This window comes from Barbatula barbatula, assembly GCF_947034865.1.
Source record: "Barbatula barbatula genome assembly, chromosome: 9".
Taxonomy (NCBI): domain Eukaryota; kingdom Metazoa; phylum Chordata; class Actinopteri; order Cypriniformes; family Nemacheilidae; genus Barbatula; species Barbatula barbatula.
The window spans coordinates 19,957,357-19,979,339 of record NC_136772.1 but is presented as its reverse complement, the minus strand read 5'-3'; the positions used below and the strand labels follow the sequence as shown (position 1 = coordinate 19,979,339).

The 21,983-nt window shown below is 42.5% G+C and overlaps 2 protein-coding genes across 3 annotated transcripts; one reads left to right on the top strand and one right to left on the bottom strand.

The window, feature by feature from the left end:
* Window positions 1–153: 153 nt before the first annotated feature.
* mfsd9 (major facilitator superfamily domain containing 9) lies at window positions 154–12,644 on the top strand. Of its 2 annotated transcripts, XM_079464966.1 has the most exons (6): window positions 154–300; window positions 1,386–1,473; window positions 8,046–8,089; window positions 8,817–8,946; window positions 9,014–9,223; window positions 9,809–12,644. In XM_079464966.1, the coding sequence occupies exons 1-6, from the start codon at window positions 217–219 to the stop codon at window positions 10,636–10,638; spliced, it is 1,386 nt and encodes a 461-aa protein (XP_079321092.1). In that variant the 5' UTR covers window positions 154–216; the 3' UTR covers window positions 10,639–12,644. The 2 variants fall into 2 exon arrangements, with proteins under 2 accessions (XP_079321092.1, XP_079321093.1); XM_079464967.1 differs by lacking the exon at window positions 8,817–8,946 and having other exon boundaries at window positions 166–300; window positions 9,809–11,828.
* slc9a2 (solute carrier family 9 member 2) lies at window positions 12,395–21,980 on the bottom strand. The gene is made up of 12 exons (XM_079464964.1): window positions 21,720–21,980; window positions 21,120–21,583; window positions 20,036–20,286; window positions 19,727–19,944; window positions 19,137–19,336; window positions 18,898–18,987; window positions 17,380–17,450; window positions 15,397–15,564; window positions 14,590–14,692; window positions 13,703–13,819; window positions 13,444–13,534; window positions 12,395–13,264 (listed from the first exon to the last, which is right to left on the bottom strand). Exons 1-12 carry the CDS (start codon window positions 21,937–21,939, stop codon window positions 12,861–12,863), a joined length of 2,397 nt encoding a protein of 798 aa, XP_079321090.1. The 5' UTR covers window positions 21,940–21,980; the 3' UTR covers window positions 12,395–12,860.
* Window positions 21,981–21,983: the final 3 nt, after the last annotated feature.

Genomic DNA, 21,983 nt, shown 5'->3' with positions numbered 1-21,983 from the left:
CACACACAACATGAACAACTTCTTTCACCAACACTCAAACACAGTCTGCTTTAAATTTCGCGATTTGTAGATAGATATTACTCTCGCCACACCATTCACACCCCTTTTAAAGGGGAAGATGGTGTAACCCGTTTCTCAATGAGCTTTCGTAGAGCGCAGCATAACGACGCCGCAGATCGCTTCCGCATTGACTGCGCTGACTGTCAATGCGGGAAAATGAATAACTCCAAATGTGACATTACTCACAAACCGAGGAGACAAACACGCATCGTACAATGTATATACGTGGTCGGATTCATGGTGAGTGACCTCGTTTGTATTAAGGTTCTTCTGTGCGACATTGATCGAAATGACACATATGAAGATGCTGTCAATCAAGTTTACATGGATCCGATGTCTCGTTCATGCACTTGGTAATGCCTGATATATAGATACCGTCACACTACCTGCATCTTTATATGCTTGATAACTTATGAAATGAGAGATGTCATGTTTTGTGTCTTGTGAACTAACAGTACTGTTTGACAAAATGTTTAATGCACTCCTACTTAGTCTCTTTGGATGAAAGCGTCTGCCAAGTGAGGAACTGTAATGGTTTAGACAAGGATCATTTTCTATAATTGTTGGTAAACAGTAATGCTTTACAGTTCCTCCTCATCGATATCACTTTCATTGTAGTTGATACAGTAATTTTCACTATTCATTATTCAGTCGTTTTTATTGTCAACTTTTGCTTTTTGTCAGCTTCTTATACACACATTGGGATGTCATTGCAATGGAAATCTTTTATAAAAGCAGTTGGGTTACTGTCCTGAGACTACACCCATGAGAAAATAACTGACACACACCCACCCACACCTGACTTGAATTCCCTGGTAGTTTACCCACATTCAGATTTTCATTTTAATAATAAGTGCCGTGACACTGAATCAAGCTACAGTGTGACTTCAATCAAGTCATTGGCTGCTAATCTGTTCTCTTAAAAATGGTCTCAGTTCGGTGAGGTTTTGACCGAAGTACTGTATTATAGGATGTCACAGCAAAGAAAGACATTTAGGCAGTGAATTCCTTATTGATTATAAGCTGCTGTGTTGTCAGGAAAACTCCATATTTGAATGATTCCTAATGAGTCGAGTCTTCAACTCTGAATCAACATGTGATACACGAACACAAGTACAAGTACACAATGTCACAATGCTGACACAGAGCCATAAGGAATCAAGTTTATTGTTAAAAGGTTTTGATCACGCTAGGCCTGTTCTTCATTTCAGAATTGATGTACTGGAATTTAGTTCTGCTGTATTCACATTTGGTGACTTGTGAAGAACAATACTATTTACTCTGATACTGCTATATCCATTTAATGCTTTGCTTTTGTTGTTCAGGACCTTTTTGGGGTCAGTATGATCATCCCTTTGTTAAGTCATCATGTCAAGTCCCTGGGAGCCAGCCCAACAGTGGCCGGGATTGTAGGTGAGTCTTGCTGATGTTGTTGTTATGTTCTTTGTGTCCAGTGATTTATAAAATGTTTTTGTTATAAAAGGGATAGTTCACCCAAAATTGTCAGCGTTTACCCATATACTAGTCATGTGTTTTCATGAACCCAAGCAGATATATTGTAAATTTGCTGACTTGAAAATGGTAGTGCCAAGCTCCAAAATGGTAAAAAATAGATACATAAATGAATAATTAATTAATAATAAATAAATGTAAGTTACGTTCAGTGCTTGGCAGCCCCAGTTCCTACGCATTCATTACATACAGAAAGTCAATGATAGATGCAAGTAAAATGACTTAAGGATCCCTAAATGAGGCAGTCACAGCAGTTCTTATTAGTTAGGGGCGGTGTCGCTCAGCCAAATGACGTCATCAAATGCCGCTGCTTCTTAGTTTGTTAGTTTGGCAACGGTTTATCGCGAAAGTAGTAGGAAAAGTCAAGGCGGGAACATTTGAAACTGCAGTGACAGGTTTGAGAGGTTATAGATGCCTATTTGTGGTTAAAATTCGAATCTGAATCTAGGAAACCGTGTAAATCGCGGACCATCTATACCCCTTCACGCTCACCTGGTTCGTCCCCTACGAGCGGCAGACGGCCGTCTCATAGTGGTAAGACTTCGCACACGGATGATGACGCTATCTCTGTCGCTGCTTCGGACAGCTGCCTGCTGGCATCGGATGCGGAAGACTCCTCTGATCTCCTGTCGTCAGGCAGTCGAGCTCAAGAGGAGACTGATGCTGAGATGTCGGCCATGCTTTTTCCCGGGCAGCCGCGTGCATCGGGTTGCAGGGTTCCCTCCCCGGAACGCTCGCGGCTAGATGTGCGGTTTCAGGGGCTTCAAAAGTCACGCCCGCTCCGTTACCATTCTTCCCGGAGGTGCATGACGAGCTCGCCAAGTCCTGGAATGCGCCCCTTTTGGCGCGTTTCAGGCTGGAGGGCTCGGTGGCTGTGACTTCCCTGCTTGGTGGGGCGGCTAGAGGCTATGTTGACGTGTCCCGGGAGGAGCGTGCAGTCGCAGGCCACTCTGGACTCCCGTCCAGAGCATGTGAGCTCTCTTCGACACTCGTGTCGAAGGCTTGCAATGCTGCTGGACGAACCGCCTCCGCTCTCCACGCTATGGCGGTCCTCCAGGTCTTTCAGGCGAAAGTGCTGAAGGATTTGGACGGCGGGAAGTCCGACCCAACTCGTATGAGTGAGCTGCATACTGCCACAGACCTCACGCTACGAGCGACGAAGGCCACGGCACGTGCCCTGGGTCGGTCGATGTCCACAATGGTGGTCCAAGAGAGGCATCTGTGGCTTAGTCTTGCGCTGATGAGTGGCGCCCAGAAGGCCCGCCTTCTGGATGCGTCCATCTCGCAAGCTGGGCTGCTTGATGATACCGTGGAGGACGGCAGTTCTCCGCGGTCTGGAAGCAGACTGAGGCGATCGAACAGATCCTGCAACGCCGCAACGTGCCCGCCAACAGGTCGGCATGGTCTCGGGCGCAGCCTGGTTCCCAGCAGCCCTGCCCTCCCGCGGCCCTGCGGTTCCAGGAACCTCCCAGAGGACGACCCCAGAGACGTAGACCCCCGCAGAAGAGGGCATCTGTTCCCCATCAGCTGCCCGCCAAGAGGTCCTCTAAGCGGCCTTGACGGGACGAACCAGGGGGAGATTTTACTGGGCCCGATCCCGGCCTTTCCAACGCCGGATGGGAGAAGGACGCTGCCTGCCGCGTTTCCATCGAGTCTGGGCCCTTTTCAGGGTCCGGCGCCCACATACTCACAAAGAGACAAATCTCCCCTGGGTTTTCCTCCACTGCACTCTCGTCCAGACGGTGTCTTGGATGGACCGGGCCTCCCTCAGCATGGTGAAGAAGATTGTCCCTCTGGTCCGGCTATCGCGGTTCTTGGGCGCTTGGCAGTGCACCAGCCCGTCACACTGGATAGAGAGGACAATCTGTCTCGGATACTCGATCCAGTTCGCCAGGCACCCCCCCAAGTTTCGGGGCATTCTGTACACCTCGGTGCGAGGAGAGAATACCCCCGTGCTTCAGGAGGGGGTTGCCGCCCTTCTGGCAGGTCCTGTGCAAGGTCAGGGAAGAGGGGCATCAGGTTCTGGTCAGTGGCGCCAGACTGGCCCAACCAGACCTGGCTCTCGGATCTGGTAGTTCTGACGATGACCTCGCCCTGTCCCATTCCCCTGACGAAGGACCTTCTGTTGCAGGGGAAGGGCACGTTGTGGTGCCCCAACGCAGGCCTCTGGAACCTCCATGCCTGGCCCCTGGACGGGACGAGGGCTTGCCGTTAGCGGTCCGGGAGACTGTCTTACAGGCTAGAGCCCCGCCTCTAGGCGGGTATACGCTTATGAATGGCGCCATTTTGTCCTGGTGTTCTCCCCGGGAGGAGAACCCCGGAGTTGCCTGATCGGATTAGTGCTGACCCGCAGGTAAGTATCTCCGTCAGCACGATCTGGTCACCAGGTTCCTCAGGAGCGGGAGAGGGGTGTATCCACCTTGACCGTGCTCCGTACCCTCTTGGGACCCTAATGTGGTCCTACAGGGCCTCGGTACGGCCCAGGTGAGCCCCTAAGAGTGCCTATCTTCCTCAGTTGATGATGAAAGATGCACTCTTGGTGGCGCTCACCTCCATCAAGAGGGTGGAGGACCTACAGGCATTCTCTGTGTCCCAAAGGTGCCTAGAACTCGGGCTCGGTAATTCTCACGTGGTCCAGAGATCCTGTCCCGGCGACGTGCCAAGCTTCCCACTACTCCCTTCCGGGACCAGGTGGTGAACCTGCAGGTGCTCCCCTCCGGAGAGGAAGACCCAACCTTTTTATGTGTTGTGTCCAGTACGCGCGCTGCGCTTCAGTCTGGACCGCACACGGAGCCTTAGAAGCTCTGAGCAGCTCTTTGTCTGTTCTGGGAGACATCACCCGGGGGGTCTCCAAACAGAGGTGGCGCACTGGGTACCAATCCCAGGATCGCCCGTGCCCGCTCGCAGTGAGAGCCCACTCCACTCATGGGCACTGGCACAGGGCGCCTCTCTGGCAGACATTTTTAGAACTGCGGGTTGGGCTACACCCAGTACCTTCACGAGGTTTTACAATCTCCACGTGGAACCAATTGCAGCACATGCCCTTAACACCACCAACGTTTAGGTTGGGCTCCTGGTTTGGGCATACGCCTGCGAAAGCGCCTCCTCCCCTCCTCAGGTGAGATTAGTGCGCTATTTTAGCCTCCCTACTTTCCCCTCTTGCGGCGAAGTATAGGCATTCCATCCATCACTAAGCATTTGCACTTGGTAACAGACTGAGCGGAGCCGTCTGTTGGAACAAGGTCCGGTATAGGTAGAGTCATCCCTGCTCAGGTAGACCCCTGTACTAGGACTAGTGCCCCATACGTAGTGACTCCCCTCTGGGTCGTCCGTGTGTTGAATTCCTCACTCATGATTTCCCGATTGGTGAATCTGTGACCTCCCAGCCGGTGGTAATCCCACCTGGATTTGTCCCCCTACTCGGGCTGACACCTTTTTGCGCATGTTGTTCTCCCAGCCGGTGAGACCATGTTAGTGTCTCCACATGTAACCTCCCCTACGGGTAGGATGTGGCCTCCGTAACACACTCTTCTAAGAGGAGAGCAGTGTTTCCCCAGTGTTCGGCTCCGGACAGCTCCTGGCTATTAGAGGTAGTATGACCAATACTATGTGACTGGAAGATTATACCTCACGGTAGCACTCTTGTGACTCGCTAGCCTAGTCAGGGTCGCTCCGCTAGAGGTCGTGATATCGGTGCAAGCGCTGGGGCGTTTAGATAGATCCCCAGTCAGTCTCTCAACACAACCTCGAGAGACCGACTGAAGGGGAACGTCTCGGTTACGTCTGTAACCTCCGTTCCCTGATGGAGGGAACGAGACGTTTTGTCTTCATGCCCCAACGCTGCACCGAATCACTGCAGTGACCGGGATGCCCTCTCAGGTTCCTCAGTACAAAGGGTGAGTGAATGACCGCCGCCATCTTCCTTTATACCCGTATGTACGGGGCGGAGACTGGCGTGCGCGTGCCATTCCCCAAGCCCATTGGTGTTTTATAATTAATTATCTCGGAAAAGGTAGGTTCTCAAGATCAAACCCCAGTCAGTCTCTCAACACAACGTCTCGTTTCCTCCATCAGGGAACGGAGTTTACAGACGTAACCGAGACGTTTTCAAGAACAATTCATATTTCAACAAAACTTTAGTACTAAAATGTATTCTAAATATAAGAGAAAAGAAAGGAACAGTTGAAAACACACGAGAATAAAACATAGTATAAAAGGTGTTTTATTGTGTATTAACTAACTTTGATGACTGTGCACTTGGAATTACTTGCGTGAGTGCACCTGTAGAAGGTGTCACATGGGGTTGGCTGACTGGAGTATTTTAAGTGTCGACAGGCGGTAAAGGAAAAGTTAGGCGGATACAATGACTGGGTGCGTTTTATGCAAATGACAAAACTTATGCACGCGGCTGCTCATTTAAAATACTCCAAATTCACTAACATTAGGATGAGGTTAAGAACCAATTCATGTGCGTATGCACTTGTTGTGAATTAGGCCGTGAATTTGTGAGATGTACAAATGTGCGTATAAAAACGAAAAACCTACCCAATTATTAGTGAATGAGACCAAATGTATTTCTGGTGTCATAACTTTTGACATGCACACCTAAGAATGCCTAACACACCCTAAAAAATGTCAAATTATCGCACTTTTAAAAATAGTTTCTAACCTTTGAATGCAGCAGTTAGTTGCACCAGGGGGTCTTCTCTGTGATTGAACTACCTGTTACGTGTCTCCTTGCATAATATTAACAAAATTGCTCTTTAAATGGTGGTTACACCACCTTGACACATCATGAGTTTGACTTGACTCACATGATTCCCTTAAATTAATTATATGAAATTATATATAATATTAAGAACTATTGCGTTCCGTTTACTTTTATTTACTATTAAATAAGACTAATTTATCTGATGTAATATGATATGGTGTTTTATTGAGAATTTCATAGTTTTTAAACAAGGTAAATTATTTGGTTTCAAGTTTTTACAGTTACACCACATAGACATTTCTCCAATCATTCTCTAATTTCCTAAAACTAGAATTTCAGTCTTGGTCCTCAGAAAAGAGAATGTATGCAAGCAATTTGTAACTTTATTTAGAAAGTTTAACCCTATTAAATGTGATTAAATCACAGGGACACAGTATCATTGACTGTATGTATCATAAAGACTAAACAAGCTCAAGAAGCTTTGCCAGACTATTTATTTCACAAATATTTTTTATATTAAAGGGACAGTTCACCCTAAATTGTCACCTTCAATTTTTGTTTTCATGAATACATTGTAACAACCATGGAAACTAATTAGGGAACACAGGCAAAATAGGAACAACGAAAACAAAACCAAACAGACTTAAACTGTGAAAGTTCGCCCCACTCCCGGAAGGCACTGAGGAGGGAGGGTGGGTGTTCAGGAGGTGGACGAGGTGCAGGCAATAAGGAGAGGTGGCAGTCCGTGGTGCCAGGGTAGTGAGGATGGTTGGAGGAGCCAAGAGCAGGAGGAGCCTGATGGAGGTCCAGAGACCAGCCAGGGTGGTGGAAGGAGCCCAAGGTGGATATTCGCAGAGCCTGAGTTACAAGACGAAGCAGACGGCTCATTGACCGAGGCACGGGGACCCGGAAAATCGCATTGGAGCCAGAGTGACCGAGCATGGAGGTGGTGCATGGGGAGCCTCACACAGCCTTAGGTATGGAGTGACGAGGCATACCCGAAGGAACGAGGGAGCCTGGTGAAGCTTGTGGAGATGAGTGAGGCAGGAGCCAAGGTGTAGCCACTGGGACGGATGGCCGAGGTGGAGTCCGGCTCTCAGAGCCTGGAAGTGGCGACATGGGATACTCAACCCCCGAGGTAGATGGCGACTGGAGAACCCGAAACTCACCTGACCCAATGTCATTGGCATGCAGGGTGAAGATTTTTAGAAATTCCGGTTTCAGTGTTGTCGTGTAGATGGTGAAACCGGAGATTTGCCATGTGACGTTGGAATGCGTGCTGCTATCTCCTTTGTTTGACGTCAGATTTCAGACTTCTGATTGGCCAACCTGGCTTTAGGGTTAGAGTTATATTGCCACCTGTTGGTTTGGCACGCTTTATATCGTTTCATGTGGACGCGGGGGTTTTTAAACGAAGAAGGAAAAAACTCTGTTTATAAAAATATCCGTGTACGTGTGGACTAGGCCTAAAACTGTGACATGTTCTTTTGCTTTTTTAAATATTTTTCATAGCTCATTTACAGAGAATACTCCGTAAGACTCTCATTCCTTGTCAATTCAAATGTTTTGTGCAAAAAAAAGTATTTTACTGTAAATCAAAATTGTGAACAATACTGCCTGTGCTTCTAATTAAGTACTGTATCATCTTACTGAAAATGCAGATAGCTTCGATTGTGACCACAAGTTTGAACCACTACAATTGTCCTGAAATTATTTTGTTTGGTAATGTAAAGGTCCCTGTTTTTGTTTTTCATTCTTGCAGGATCGACCTATGGAGTACTACAACTCTTCTCCAGCACTGTGGTTGTAAGTAGTGGTTGTTCTCCAACACTGTGGTTGTTTTTTTAAAGATCAGTTGCTGCTGTAATGTGATTATAAATATGCTGCTGTCAATTTAATAACCCATGGTTACTTCAGTTGACCTCTCTCTTTGGATATTAAGGTTCATACAGCAATAATTGTGTATTATTATAAACATACGGGATGCCTTAAACTGCAAATTGCTCTCAGATCACGATTGGGTTACTGTAAAATGTTTGCACCAAATGACACACATACAAATTTGTTACATAGGGGTCACAAGACTAGTAATAAGAAGACGTTTGTCATCTGTTGGATGTTAAGCACAGACAAATCTGTCAGGAACAGTGAACCTCTATGGCATGCCTGTAGCCCAGAAACAGGAAGAACATAGTAAATCCAATTTAAGTTTTTATTGCATTATGCAGTGTGCTGCGAATCGTCTGCTGTTATGGAAACGTCTGCAGTTTGACTGAGTAGTTTGACAGGTTTGATCAGTCTGTCTATGAGCTATAAACTGTTGCTTTGTTTAGATATTCTTACAGGTAGCCTTTTCTCTGTATGTTAAAGCTGTTGTGGTGCATTCCCTTTGATTCCATGTTGGATTGCCTCGAGATATAAATGAAGATGTTTTATGACCTCATTTGTGTCATTTGAACTTTTAACCAAATACTGTCAAGGTGCATATTTATTCCTCAGACTTATGTATTATTTTATATTCTGTGGTGGGCAGGGAAGTTGGAGTGATGTGGTAGGGAGGCGTTATTCACTGCTGACGTGCCTTTTGCTCAGTGCCTTTGGATACGGCCTGCTTGGTCTGTCCAGTAGTATAGCACTCTTTGTGCTGGCAAGGATACCAGTGGGTGAGTACTGCTTCATATTGACAATAGGGAAAGTTACACCCTAACGTCATTGCCTATCTGTCCGCAGGGCTCTTTAAACACTCCCTGTCTATCTGCCGAGCGCTCTTGTCGGATCTTGTGTCAGAGAAAGAGCGCCCTCTAGTAATGGGTCACTTTAATGCAGCTTCTAGTGTGGGATTCATCCTGGGACCAGTGGTTGGTGGTTACCTCACTGAACATGAAGGAGGTTTTTATTTATCCTCATTCGTCTGTGCAGCTATTTTCCTTCTAAATGCGGGTGAGCAAAGCAGATGGCTTACTTGGTTTCCTAAAAAATAGTTTACATATTGTTTACTTTGAATATTAAAGGGATACTCCAAAAAGGGGAGATTCTGTAATGAATTCGTACTCACCATCTAGTTGTTCCAAACCTTAATAAATGTCTTTGTTCAATTGAACACAAAGAAAGATATTTGGAAGAATGTAGCGACTGACAGTTCTTTGGCACCATTGACTACCATAGTAGAAAAAATAAAATGGTAGTCAAAGGTCCCCCAGAACTGTTTGCTTTCCTAAAGTCCTGATAATATCATCAAAAAATATATAATATATAATAATATATTATATAATTCCTACTATTGTAGTCAATGATGTCCCAGAATTTGTTGTTGCTTACATTCTTCCAAATGTATTTTCTTTTTTTTAACCGAACAAAGAAATGTATACAGGTTTGGAACAACATTCTATTCATGACAGAATTTAAATATTTGGGTGAATTATCCCTTTTACATGGCATAGTGATCCATTTAAACACTTTGACATTCTTTCTTAACCTAAATTTTGATTCAAATACAGCCTTCTTATCCGTTTTTTGTGTACTCAGGCTTGGTCTGGATGTTACCATGGAACGAGACGCTAAATCACCATACAGATGCTAATGCTAATAGTAATTCCAAAACTAGCAAATCCTCCAATGGGTTCAAAAACTGCTTGGATATAAACGACATAGAGCATCAGAATGCGTCCCCAGTCTTAAGTCGGGACTGGAAATGGCCGGACGCGTCTTTCTTCCAGCAAGCCTGGAGACAGCTGACATCAGTATGGATGCGGATCGGCAAGGTGGTTTCTTCCGAACTGTGGGACGTGTTCCTGGTTCGACTTCTTATGGCATTATCCATCATGCTATACTACAGTAACTTCTCCTTAGCCATGGAGGAACGCTTTCAGCTCAAGCCAAAGGTGACAGGCTATCTTATCAGCTACAGCAGTACACTGGGTGCCCTTGCAGGGTTTTTAGTGGGTCCTGTCACTCACCTTTATGGAAATAACATGCCCGCTTTATTGCTGCACTCAACCATGGTCACCTCTACATTGATCTTCCTGTATGCCACAGCACCCAATATCTGGCAAGTCTTGCTCACCTCAACATTTTTTGCCATCTCTACCACTATCGGACGCACATGTATCACTGACCTGGAGCTGCAGCATGGGGGGGTACAGGCTAGCGGGACATTAATCGGGGCGGGGCAGTCGGTCACAGCTGTGGGAAGGGTTCTAGCACCACTGCTGTCTGGTCTGGCTCAAGAAATCAGCCCCTGTGGGCCTCCTAGTTTAGGGGTTGTGCTGGCATTGGTAGCTGTGGGTTTGCTGTTTGTAAGGACTCCTGAATGGAACAGTAAGACAAAGGTTAAAGAGAAAAGTCACAAACAATGAGTGAAAAACATGCAAAGTGAAGAAAAGATAAAGGACTGTGATGGCAGCTGTCTTTTTTCATCTCAGGTCATGTGATCTGTGCGTTGAACTTTTGGGGTTGCCTGTGGTTTGGGTACTTATATAAGCGTTGGAATGTCATGGAGTCAGGGTTTCAATGTGGGATCCCGTCATGGTTTTTATCAAATAGTCACTAAGGCTGAGCCGTCTTGCTGTGACCAGTGAGTGCAAGGTTGATAAAGTATAATACCAAAAATACAGCAAACAAGTCCTGAACTTAATATGGAACCAAAAATCATGTCTTGTAATCAGTCATGAAAATGGAACATTTATTTCTTTTTTAAACAAGTTATATCACTAAATAACACTGCTTTATATCTGAAGACCTTGTCTGCTTAGTTGGTCATGGAAGCACAGTACACATTCAAACCTCCTTATAGCTCTTAAGAAATCAGTTTTAACTGTAAGAACCCTTAACTCCAATGGACTTTTACCTCACTGTGGAATTGAGACTCATTTAACCACTACTAATTATTCTTGCACTTAAGAACATTTCCATTGGTGTTTATAAATAAAATCTCTATGGTTTCTCTATATAGTCCTATAGGCAAGTTTTTGATCAAACTGGACAAGAAACTTTAGACTAAATAACATGCATTATGTGTTCGAAATGTTGCCTTGCTTTTTTATATACAGTTTTTCTGAATTCATGTTATGTATTTGCAATTGTTACTTAAGGGCGTTTTTGTTTACAGTATGTCAAAACACAGAATACCTGTGAACACTTAAGTCTTATTACACAAATGTTGTGTGTATGAACACCATTTTATTTTCACACAGGTGAAAATAAACATCTGAGCCTATACAAAATTGTGGTGTTATCTGATTTACAATTGTATGTGTTGTATGATGTCATTCATACAGTTGCGCTATTAGACATGTCTTTCAAAGCAAGAGATATGAGCAGGTTTTAAAAAAATAATCTTGTTGGGGTATTGTCAATATTGTCAACAATATTGTTGTATGTATTTTCCTTTAATAGATTAACCAAAAAAAAGGTAATACTACTAATCATAATATTAATAGTCATAATGTTATTTAAACATTTTTAAATAACATTTTATAAAAGAAAATTGTACATAAAGTTGGCTTTCAATTTTGAATAAAAAACTGAATCACATTTGATTGGTGACAAACAATGCATCTAATTGGGTAATTCCACGAAATCTTGGTTTCAAGATATCAAACATGATTTACTTAAAAACACTAGCATCAATGCACTAATTTTAAATTCATTAAAATAAGTTTTGATTGTTTAAAAGCATTCATTTGCCATCCTTAAACATTCTCATTACGAAACAATTTAAATCGGTCAGTCACATAGCATGTTTTGCCAAATAAAGCTAGGTTTTTATTAACGATTTTACATTTTCAAGACATGAATGAAGTATATTTTTATAGAAGACTATACATTTAACAATCTAAAAAATGCAGAAAACTAACTGTATCTGTAATGAGAATAGTAAAGTTGCATAAACATTGTGACGAGAATAATAAGCTTTTAGCTTGAAAATGTTAGAGTAGCCATTTGAAAGGCACTGGCTGATGTGTTTTTTCAAATCAAACTTTACTTGAAATATCTTTGTGTGTGTGTAAACAGGCTGTGTACAAATGTTACGGAAGGTGAGAACATGAGTACATTTTTCTTAATTTTTATGACACATGAATATTCTGTCCTTCGTTTATTTATCTATTTTTTCAACTCCGAACATCTAGTATAAAATCCAGTTTTTTTTCAGAATATATGAATTTTACTCTGTTTAAATGTCAACATATTATGCACTCAGATTGGGACGTGTTACACATAATGAGAGTTTCAGCAGAAAAAGCTATAAAATACATTAATAATTAATTTCTTTGTTAAGATTATCCTTTGTGCAAGGTAGAGAACACAATGATGTTTATTAGGACCATTTTTTGTGTTACTGTATTAAATGTCTTATAATTACAATCTTAACTGCTTCAGTGGTTTCGTGAGAGCGACCCGGTTATATGATACCAACAATACTAAAAAATCCTAGTGTTTGGTGAGATTTATTAAAGATGATTCACATCTCTGAGTGTGTTTAAAATGACAACATCATCATACTTCAAGCAGAAGTGCTTTAGTTTTGGTAAGTAACAGCAGTCCTGCTGCATTTACAGTGTGTCCACCCATGCAGATTTCATTCGTCCAGTGGGTTATGTGGTGGCCATTGGGATCTCCTCAGAAGGGGATACTGCATATCACTGTTGTTTTGAGGGTCCTGTACCCATGCATGTGGATCTGGTGGTGATTCCACCTCTTCGGGCTCAGATCCACCATCTTCATCGCTAATGTTTCTAGTTGAGCCGTAAATGGAATGTGAGGGCTGATGTGCTGAACTGGTGAAGCTGGACCTCAGATGTGAGGACCTGTACCCCCTCTGCTTCTCATTCTCTTCATCTACCACTTTCACAGAGGAAGAAACTTCCTTCAGACTGCTGAGTGGCCTCAGAGGTATCATTGTTCTGGATGAAGATCTCTGCGGGTGTCTGAACTTAGAGCTGACTGATGATAAATGAATTTCTGGTTCATTATTACCATCCCCTAAAGACAATAACAATGTACCGGTTACAACAATGAAAAAAATACTTCAGATGCTTCAAATCTATGGTTTTAAAAACACACTTAATGTACTACGAACATTTACAGTATGTCATGTTTATAGCCGCGCCCTCAGACAATGAGAGATAAGTGACCAGTGCTTCAATACTTAATACTCTCACCAACATGGGTGAATCTCCCTGGAGGAAGTCTGGAGTTCAGATTCTGACCCACGGGTAGAGATAAAAACTTCTGAGATGCTTTATTAACATGCTGCCAGAGCACAGAAGAGAAGCAGTTAAAGGGTCAATACAGTATTATTTAATAATTTATATGAAACACTGTGGTATAAATGTAATAAAAGTTGATTATAGATTGTACATGTTATCACTGTCATTCTATGACTGATGCACTTTCTTAAATAAGTGTTAGCCTACTTACAGGCCTATGAAAGCTTCCGGCTCTGAGGCTGCGTCTTAAGCTCGTGTGTCGTCTTATTAGAATTTCTTTTGCTGTGACATCATTAGGTAATGAATGCTTATTGGTGTAGGACACGGTCTGTGAAACATAATGCAAAATATGACAATTTAGAACCAGCTAATTTAATTTCCACACATAGACAGCTAATAGCACCTTTTTTGTTAAATGTGAATAAAAATTTTCATTTATGCATTTGGCAGAGACTTGCATCGCATTATATTATACATTTGTTTCTGAGTATGTGCAATCCCCGGGTTTGAACCCCTGACCTTGGCTTTGTGAGCACAATGCTCTAACCACTGAGCTACAGAAATGCTATCAATGCAAATGATCAATTTAATGCATGTAGGCTGTCTATGCTGCTTGAACTGTAATTGCTTGTGAACATCTGTAAAAAAATATTGTATTGATTTAAAAACCAAATAATGCTGTGGATTGGAGACCCGCGAACATTGGGAAACAAAATCATGAACACTTATTATTTCCGAATACGTTTGGAATACGTTTACAAAAACCGAAAACGTTTCTTTTTCAAATAAGATGGTATTACAAGACAACATTATGTAAGAAAACTATTTTAATAAAATTAAGCGTAAGGTCAATCAGCCTTCACATTTTTGGTAACCCCATGATGTGCCGTATTTGTTGAGACTGAAATAGAGGGCTGTTCTTTAATTCTGTAGTCATATGTCAGGTGAGATCTGAGCTATTTAATGTTGATTTTACTAACAATAATTGAAAAATACTGGCTTTGATTTGATTTACCTTGGTTCAGTTTAGCCTTTTGATTACTTTCACATTGTATTTTTTCAGGTGTTGTATCCCTTGTTTTACTTTGTTAAACTCACCCTTTGTCTGATCTTGTACATGTTCTTTGATAAGAGTTCATGCATATTTCTGACATCAGATGGCAAGACCTTCCTGGACTTGGAGGCATTCTTTCTCTCCTCACTGTGATAAAAATGAGAAAAGTTAGAAAATAATTTTAATGATCCTGTTAATGCAGCGCTTTACTAATGAAGTGTATTTCCAAAAAGAGACAACTCTGTTTTAAAAAAAACTAGAATCAAGTTTATTATGTTTTCATGTTTTTATTGTGTTAATTAGCTTTATTTTTTAAGTTATAATGGCTTAAATAAAAAAAACTAACTGCAGTTGATGATATTAACTGTAATAAAAAGTAAACAAAGTTATCTCTTTTAGCTAATTAAGCCCCGATCGGAAAACGCAAGCCACGCCCTTTCTACAGTCAAATGACCCACAATGCGGGGTTCACACCAAACGCAAATAATCACGGTTTTAGACATGAAGCGTGAATCAGGCATAATTTGCCTTCGGTTTGAACCCAGTGTAAAAATAAGGAACTTGTTCGCGCAACAGACGCTAAATGTAAATCGCCCCTTATAATACAGTTAGCCATAATGTTACTGCAGGAGTGATTCAAAAACTCCAAGCAGAGTTGTATTTTCTTTTAAATGTTGCTCAGAGGTAGAATTTGCATTTACACAGTCATTACAGCTGCATAAATAATGTTTTAATTGTTTTTAATAAAAACCAAAATCTAAACATTTTTATATCCTCAATATGTAGATTTTTGTCTTTGCACAGACACCAAGAAGACGCATTTACAGAGGACATTGAAAAAAGAGACGTACTGTAATGAAATTAAAGAGGGAGCAGCACTGATGTCACCAGTCATTGAATCCAGCATCTCCATGGTGTTCTGAAGCTCCAGTTTCTTATACAGAGCCACAATACTGGACTCAGGGCGATTATCACGGATTAAAATCTTGCGGATGAACCGGTTATTAAACTTCATGAACCTGACAAAGACATTGATTAAAGAATCTGATGAAATGAAAGAATCTAAAATTAAAACCCAATAGTTTGTAACTAATACATCTTTTATTTAAAAAACGCTGTTACAGATTGAAATACATTAGTATATGATGAATGAATTTACTGCTGGAATCCATGTCAAAGCAGGAATATGTCCTAAAACAGAGCTGCAGGACGAGTCTTACCAATGACAGAAATGCTTGTAGAATGCATTGACAGGGCAGTAGAAATAATCAGAATTGTTTTATAAGACAGCGAATGAGGCAAGAAAAGAACAAAAAACGATTAAGCAAGCTCAGAGAGTCTAAGGGCGAGGCAGAGGTGAGGTCAGGCAGGCGGAAGATCGCTCGAGGTGCGTACAGGGTCCGAGGGGGTAATCCAGAGAAGAAACACACAACAGGCTAGAGTTGTTCGAGGCGCAAACAGTGTCCAGAAGGAAAAGGCTAACTCCTAATCCCAAAGAGTGAAGAAGGCTTTAAGGAGGGTCCAAACCCGAGCGGCAGAACCGCCCAGGGTAATCTCCAAACAAAAGCAAGCACGCAAGAACTAAAACTAGAAGAAAACTGGGTTAGTGCAAAATAACCTAAGACTGCAACAGGGCTAGAGTGAAGTAAATCATTCAACACAACAGCAACGAAGGAGAGAAAAAGAGAGGAATATAAAGGGAGAAAATAATGAGTGGGATAAGACATAGGTGTGCGCCGCTGAGACGCACTGCTGATTGCAAAGCCGTGCAACATGGAAAAAATAGCAACAAGGGAAAAGTGAGACAATGTATAGGAGGATCAAACATGGGATCTGACAGTACCCCCGCCTCCAGAAGCGCCTCCCGGCGCGCTGGAGGAAGAGGGACGTTTGCGATGAACGGCATCGATTAGAGAGCAGTCCAGAATGTCCCGAGCCAGAATCCCCGGCCACGGCGTGTGGAATCCAAAAAAGGTATTTAGGAAGCCATGCATCGGAGCATCCTACCCAGGTCATGGTTGGCACGCTCGGACTGCCCGTTGGTTTGTGGATGGAATCCAGATGACAAACCGGCTGAAGCGCCAATCTGTCGACAGAATTCCCTCCAAAATTGGGAGGAAATTTAGAGAAGCGGTCCACCACGGTCAAGATCACTGCATTGCCACTGGACTGAGGGAGACCGACCACGAAGTTCAGGGCAATATGGGACCATGGACGGTGAGGGGACAGGTAGAGGCCGTAACAAACCAACAGGAAGATTTATTCTGCGCACAGATCGGACACGCCCCCACACCCTCGGGGCACCTCGACTCCGACCATAGCTCTCTTGATGGGTTGCTCAAATCCCCAGGTAATCGCCCCACCACCTGGCCATCTGGGAGGACAATGTCGGGAAGAGAGGGCAGATCACCTACTGGGGCAAGACATCGAGACAGCGCATCAGGTTTACCATTCTTGGACCCTGGCCAGTAAGACAGGGTGAAATTGCAAATGAGGCTAGAACAGAACAATAAACGACTGAGCAAGCTCAGAGAGTCCAAGGGCGAGGCAGAGACGAGGTCAGGCAGGCGGAAGATCGCTCAAGGTGCATACAGTGTCCAAGGGGGTAATCCAGAGAAGAAACACACAACACGCTAGAGTCGATCGAGGCATAAACAATGTCCAGAGGGAAAAGGCTCACTCGTAATCCCAACCGGTGAATAAGGCTGTAAGGAGGGTCCAAACCCGAGCAGCAGATCAGCCCAGGGTAATTTCCAAACAAAAGCAAGCACGCAAGAAACTAAAACTAGAAGTAGAAGACTGGGTAAGTAGTACAAGAATAGTTGGACTCCTACTTGTCTTTCCAATAGAAGTGACTCCATTGTCCACATAAGTCTTCAATGCCTGCAACAGTGTGCTCCATTAACTGAAACAAAAGGCATTTGTTGTAGTATCACTTCTGAACTAGTCAACTAATCAAAGTACTTGAAGCATAGGCTGTGTCCAAAATCGCCCCATACCCTCGTTCACTATTCCCTCGTTTGTTTACTAATATAGTCCACTTTAAGGAGCGGGTGAAAGCGAGTGAGTAAATTCGGGATAGTCTCAGCCCTGGGGTCCCCACCGTAAGACTTTTTTTGGTGGGGTGGGGGTTAGTCTCGCAATTTACAATTTATACAAAATACACAATAAATTTTATCATAATATGCATAACTAAATACTATTTATTAAAAACAGGCTTACATAAAAGAACAGGCTTCTTTTACTGTATTTTGGATCAAATCAATGAAGGCTTGGTGAACAGAAAGGACTTTTGAACAGTAGTATTCGTACAACAGAATAATTATTTACATATGTAGTCTTTACTATTTACCCTAAACGGTGCGGTGCCAACGATAAAGTGACCGGGAGTGTGACCCCCGGGAGGGTCAGCTTTCTACGGAAATAATCGTACAGCTGTATCTGTCTTCAGTAAATGTGAAAAAACTAAACACTTTTCAGAGATATGAAGAACGCAATACTACTCTACAGGTACTCAAGATTAAAATACAATTTAGAGAACCATTTCATTTAACACCTTCTTTAATGTGGCTCTGCAAAGGTGTTTCATGCATTCTGACTTATTTACAATGTTAAACGTGTGGTCTTCTCATTCTTGACATGGTCAACTTGTCAAAAAACGAGTTGGACGTATGACGTAGTATTTCTGTGCTCGATACACTCCACCAACGTCCGCCCAAAGTTTTTTTCGAACATGAAAAATCTTTACGTAATCGTAAGTGTTATATAAATGTTGAAAAATCGTAATGTTATATAAACGGTGGATATAACGCTGGATTTGGAGATCATTTGAAACTGATAGCTGGAGCGGCCTTCCCAGCCCTAAACGATGCCAGTCATGAACCGCAGACATGAAGTGAAACTATCTGTGTTTTGTTGGCAATGTGTGCGCACATGCTTTAGTTGTAAAACCTTTTAGAGTAAAACTGGTACTTGTTTGAGAAACAATCCTCTTCAAAATGACATTCACAAACAAAAATATCCGAGGGACCCACTACTGTAAGTCCTCATGCCTTATGGGGGGTTGCGGAACCCCCCAGCCCCCCTTCAATTCAAGCACTGGTCTCAGACCTCATGCCCACATCAATCTGAAGGTATGGCTTCGCGAGAGACAGATGGCTAGCAGCTAGCTGTGAGTGTACATCGGTTGTACACTCGTTATTATGATGCATCACAGGATCGAAAGACTGCACTCAATGTCCAATATGAATTCAGACACCCCTAAAAATGGATGTCCCTTCATATAGTGCACTATGTTAGGGAATATGGGGCTATTTCCGACACAGCCACGATTAGAACCACTAGGAGCATACCCTTTCGTGAATTTCCACATTGATGGTCTCTAAGTTTCGATTTGTCTTGCGGACATTCATCAGTTTTAGAAGAGGCCTTATAGTTATACCCTGCAAAGAGACACAGTTTTAGATATATGGATACACTTTGGGTTTCACTATTTCACAGTACACAATACAGTTTGGTACAGCAATTTAGCTAGTATAAGTTAGCTACTACTAAAAATGGTAAACAGTCACTTGTGTTTTATAAGGTATACCTGAATAAATACTGTGAAGATGATGATGACAATCGTGCCTGTAATGAATAATTTCTTAGGGCCGATGTTGTCTGGCAAAGTATAGGCTAGGGCAAAGGACACAGCTCCTCTCAGTCCACCGTAGGCCAGACCAAACTGATCTTTGTAGTTGAAAGGAATGGTGCGGAAGGGGTTAATAATCTGTGTCAGGACCAGAATCCCTAAAATATTAAGTATATACATAAATAAATTTGGAATAACTTTAATAATTTCATATTTTGTTCTCTAAGGTAAACTATTGCATGAATGCAGTGATGTCATCATATGTTGTAATAATGTGATTCCCAACTTGTGTCAATCAGTCATGTTCATTGTATACTAAAATAGCACAAAAATGTAAAACTAAAGAAAATTGTCTGGAAAAAAGTAACATTTAGTACTACTTTTACTACATACTCCACATGCCTAAAGATACACATATTTGCAAGTATCAAAACCACTACATGCATTTATAATTTTAGTTAATTTAAAGAACTTTTGTAACTTATGATACAATATTTTACTTTAATTCCAATGAAGCATTTCAGCATCTTTACAACTCAATCCCATACCTAGGCTTCTCCAAAGCAGCGTGAACAACAGAGAAAAGAGGATGTATGCCCAGTTCCACTCATGGTCTGTTGTTATGGTAACAACACCCAAAAAAAAGAAGATCAGAGTTTCCGACACACTTCCGACCATTTTAATGACATGGCGGATGGTGGTGCAGGACCGCTGTGACACATTCTCCTCAACATAGTACTTCATGGTCAGCGCGCAGGTAACGATACTGGAAAGACAGGAGAACAACTTTCAGTTGAAATAATGAGAATTCCTGTATTATTTTGACAGAAATCTGTCTGAGCGTTAAGTCTACTCACGCCATGATGCTAGAGATGGAAAAGAGTTCAGCTATGAGGTAGGCCAGGTAGCTGTACAGGAAGATGATCAGAGGCTCAATCTCCCACACCTTTTCAGTAAAGCGCGTGGTGAAGGCTGCGACCAAGCCGAAGAGCAGGCCTAAAAGCATGCCACCCAAACCCACCACTAAAAAGCGAGCAATGCCCAGAAAAACATCTCCGGCTTCCACCACATGCAGCTCTGCTACATGGTTGAAAAGATAATATAATACCTAAAACATAAGTTAGTGAGACACTTACCAGAAGCAAAAATACAGTCCAAAGGTGATGATTGAAATCACTTCACATGCAGACAAACATACAATGTTATATCAAGACTATTTGCCAGGTACAAAGCTAATTTAAATGTGTAAACACTAGAGGACAAAGCTCCACTTTGATTGTGTACACTGTCAGAAAAAAAGAGTACTTGTGACGGTACAATTTATGTTTTGTACCTGTAGAGGTACCGTAAAATTAAGTATTTCTAACGCATTTCCGTTTTCAGAATTGTTTTGTAAAATAAAACTGTGAAATTTCTTCAAATTTCTGTTTTTTTACATTCCGGTTACTTAACAACGTTTACTTCTCTTTTTATCTAAAAGGAGTGGAGATTATGTTCCTACCTTTTGAAACTTTAGTGTCTAACATGGGGTTTAAGCCTGCATCAAATGACTGAAAGTTACCACTGTGTTTAGTTTCAAACAATTTGTTTCCAGGACATGAGTTGAAAGAAGATCTGCCATACACTTCATAATCACGCCACAGGTGATACAAGAGCCGGTTTCTGTAAAAGTACCAATTACTCTTTGTTGGAAGATGTCATTTTGGATCTTTTCCCATAGTCTCATACCAAAACACACTCATACAAACACACTGAATTGGAGAAATAAACATAGAAACTCTGACGCCTTAACACAGGAAAAGAACAGAGATCAGAGAATCTATGAGGCTGCTGTGCCAAGTAAAAATGTAACCGCTGAAACCAGATAAGTGAAACATTCCACAATATTGGTTAAATATAGAGAAAGGAGCCAATTATCAGCCAGTGCACAAAGTCACTCACCACAGTAACAGCATCATTGAACAGGCATTCTCCAAATACTACAATATAGAGCTGCTCGTGGATGCTGATGTCTTCAAAGACAGTGAGCACGGCCACCGGTTCCACAGCCGAGATGATGGAGGCAAAGAGGAGGTTCTCCTGGAGATTAATGTCCTGCACACCAAACGCCTCGATCTGGCAGATGGCGAACAGAGAGATGCCAATGCCAATGGAATTCCATAAGGTGCCAACAACAGCAAACCATAGCACTGTGCCAAAATTCTCAAAGAAGGGCCGAGTGGGCATAAAGTAGCCTGAGTCTAGTGCAATGAGTGGCAACATGTAGAGGAAAAACATGTTGGAGGTGAGCACTGCCGGGGGCTCCTCGTGCACTGAGTGCATGATGCCCCCCACAATGAGGCCAATGGAGATCAGCAAGCACGACTCTGGCACCCAAACTGTGATCTTATGGTAGACATGGAAACCTATTTGAATAATAAAAATATATACATACAATCCATATTTACTGCTAACGAAGATGATATTATGAACAACGTCTATTCAAATGTAAATCATAGTTGGCTACACTTCCATTTTTAGATCTTGTAAGAGTTTGCTCACCTATTTTGGCAAAGGAAGCAAGTAGCACCCATAGCGTAATCTCTAAGGGTATTTGAATGCGGGGGTAGTTCAGCGTAAACAGCGGTAGGGTGGATGTACCCGGGTCGGGGTGAGCATCACCCTTTGGGCTCCATTGAGGAAGATTAGATGAAGAAGTACCGGTAGGTTTGGGAAGCATACCGATGTTTGCTCCACATCCAAGCGAGATAATCTCAAACATAATTGAAAAGTGAAGTGTCCTCAAATAAAAAACATAAGGCATGG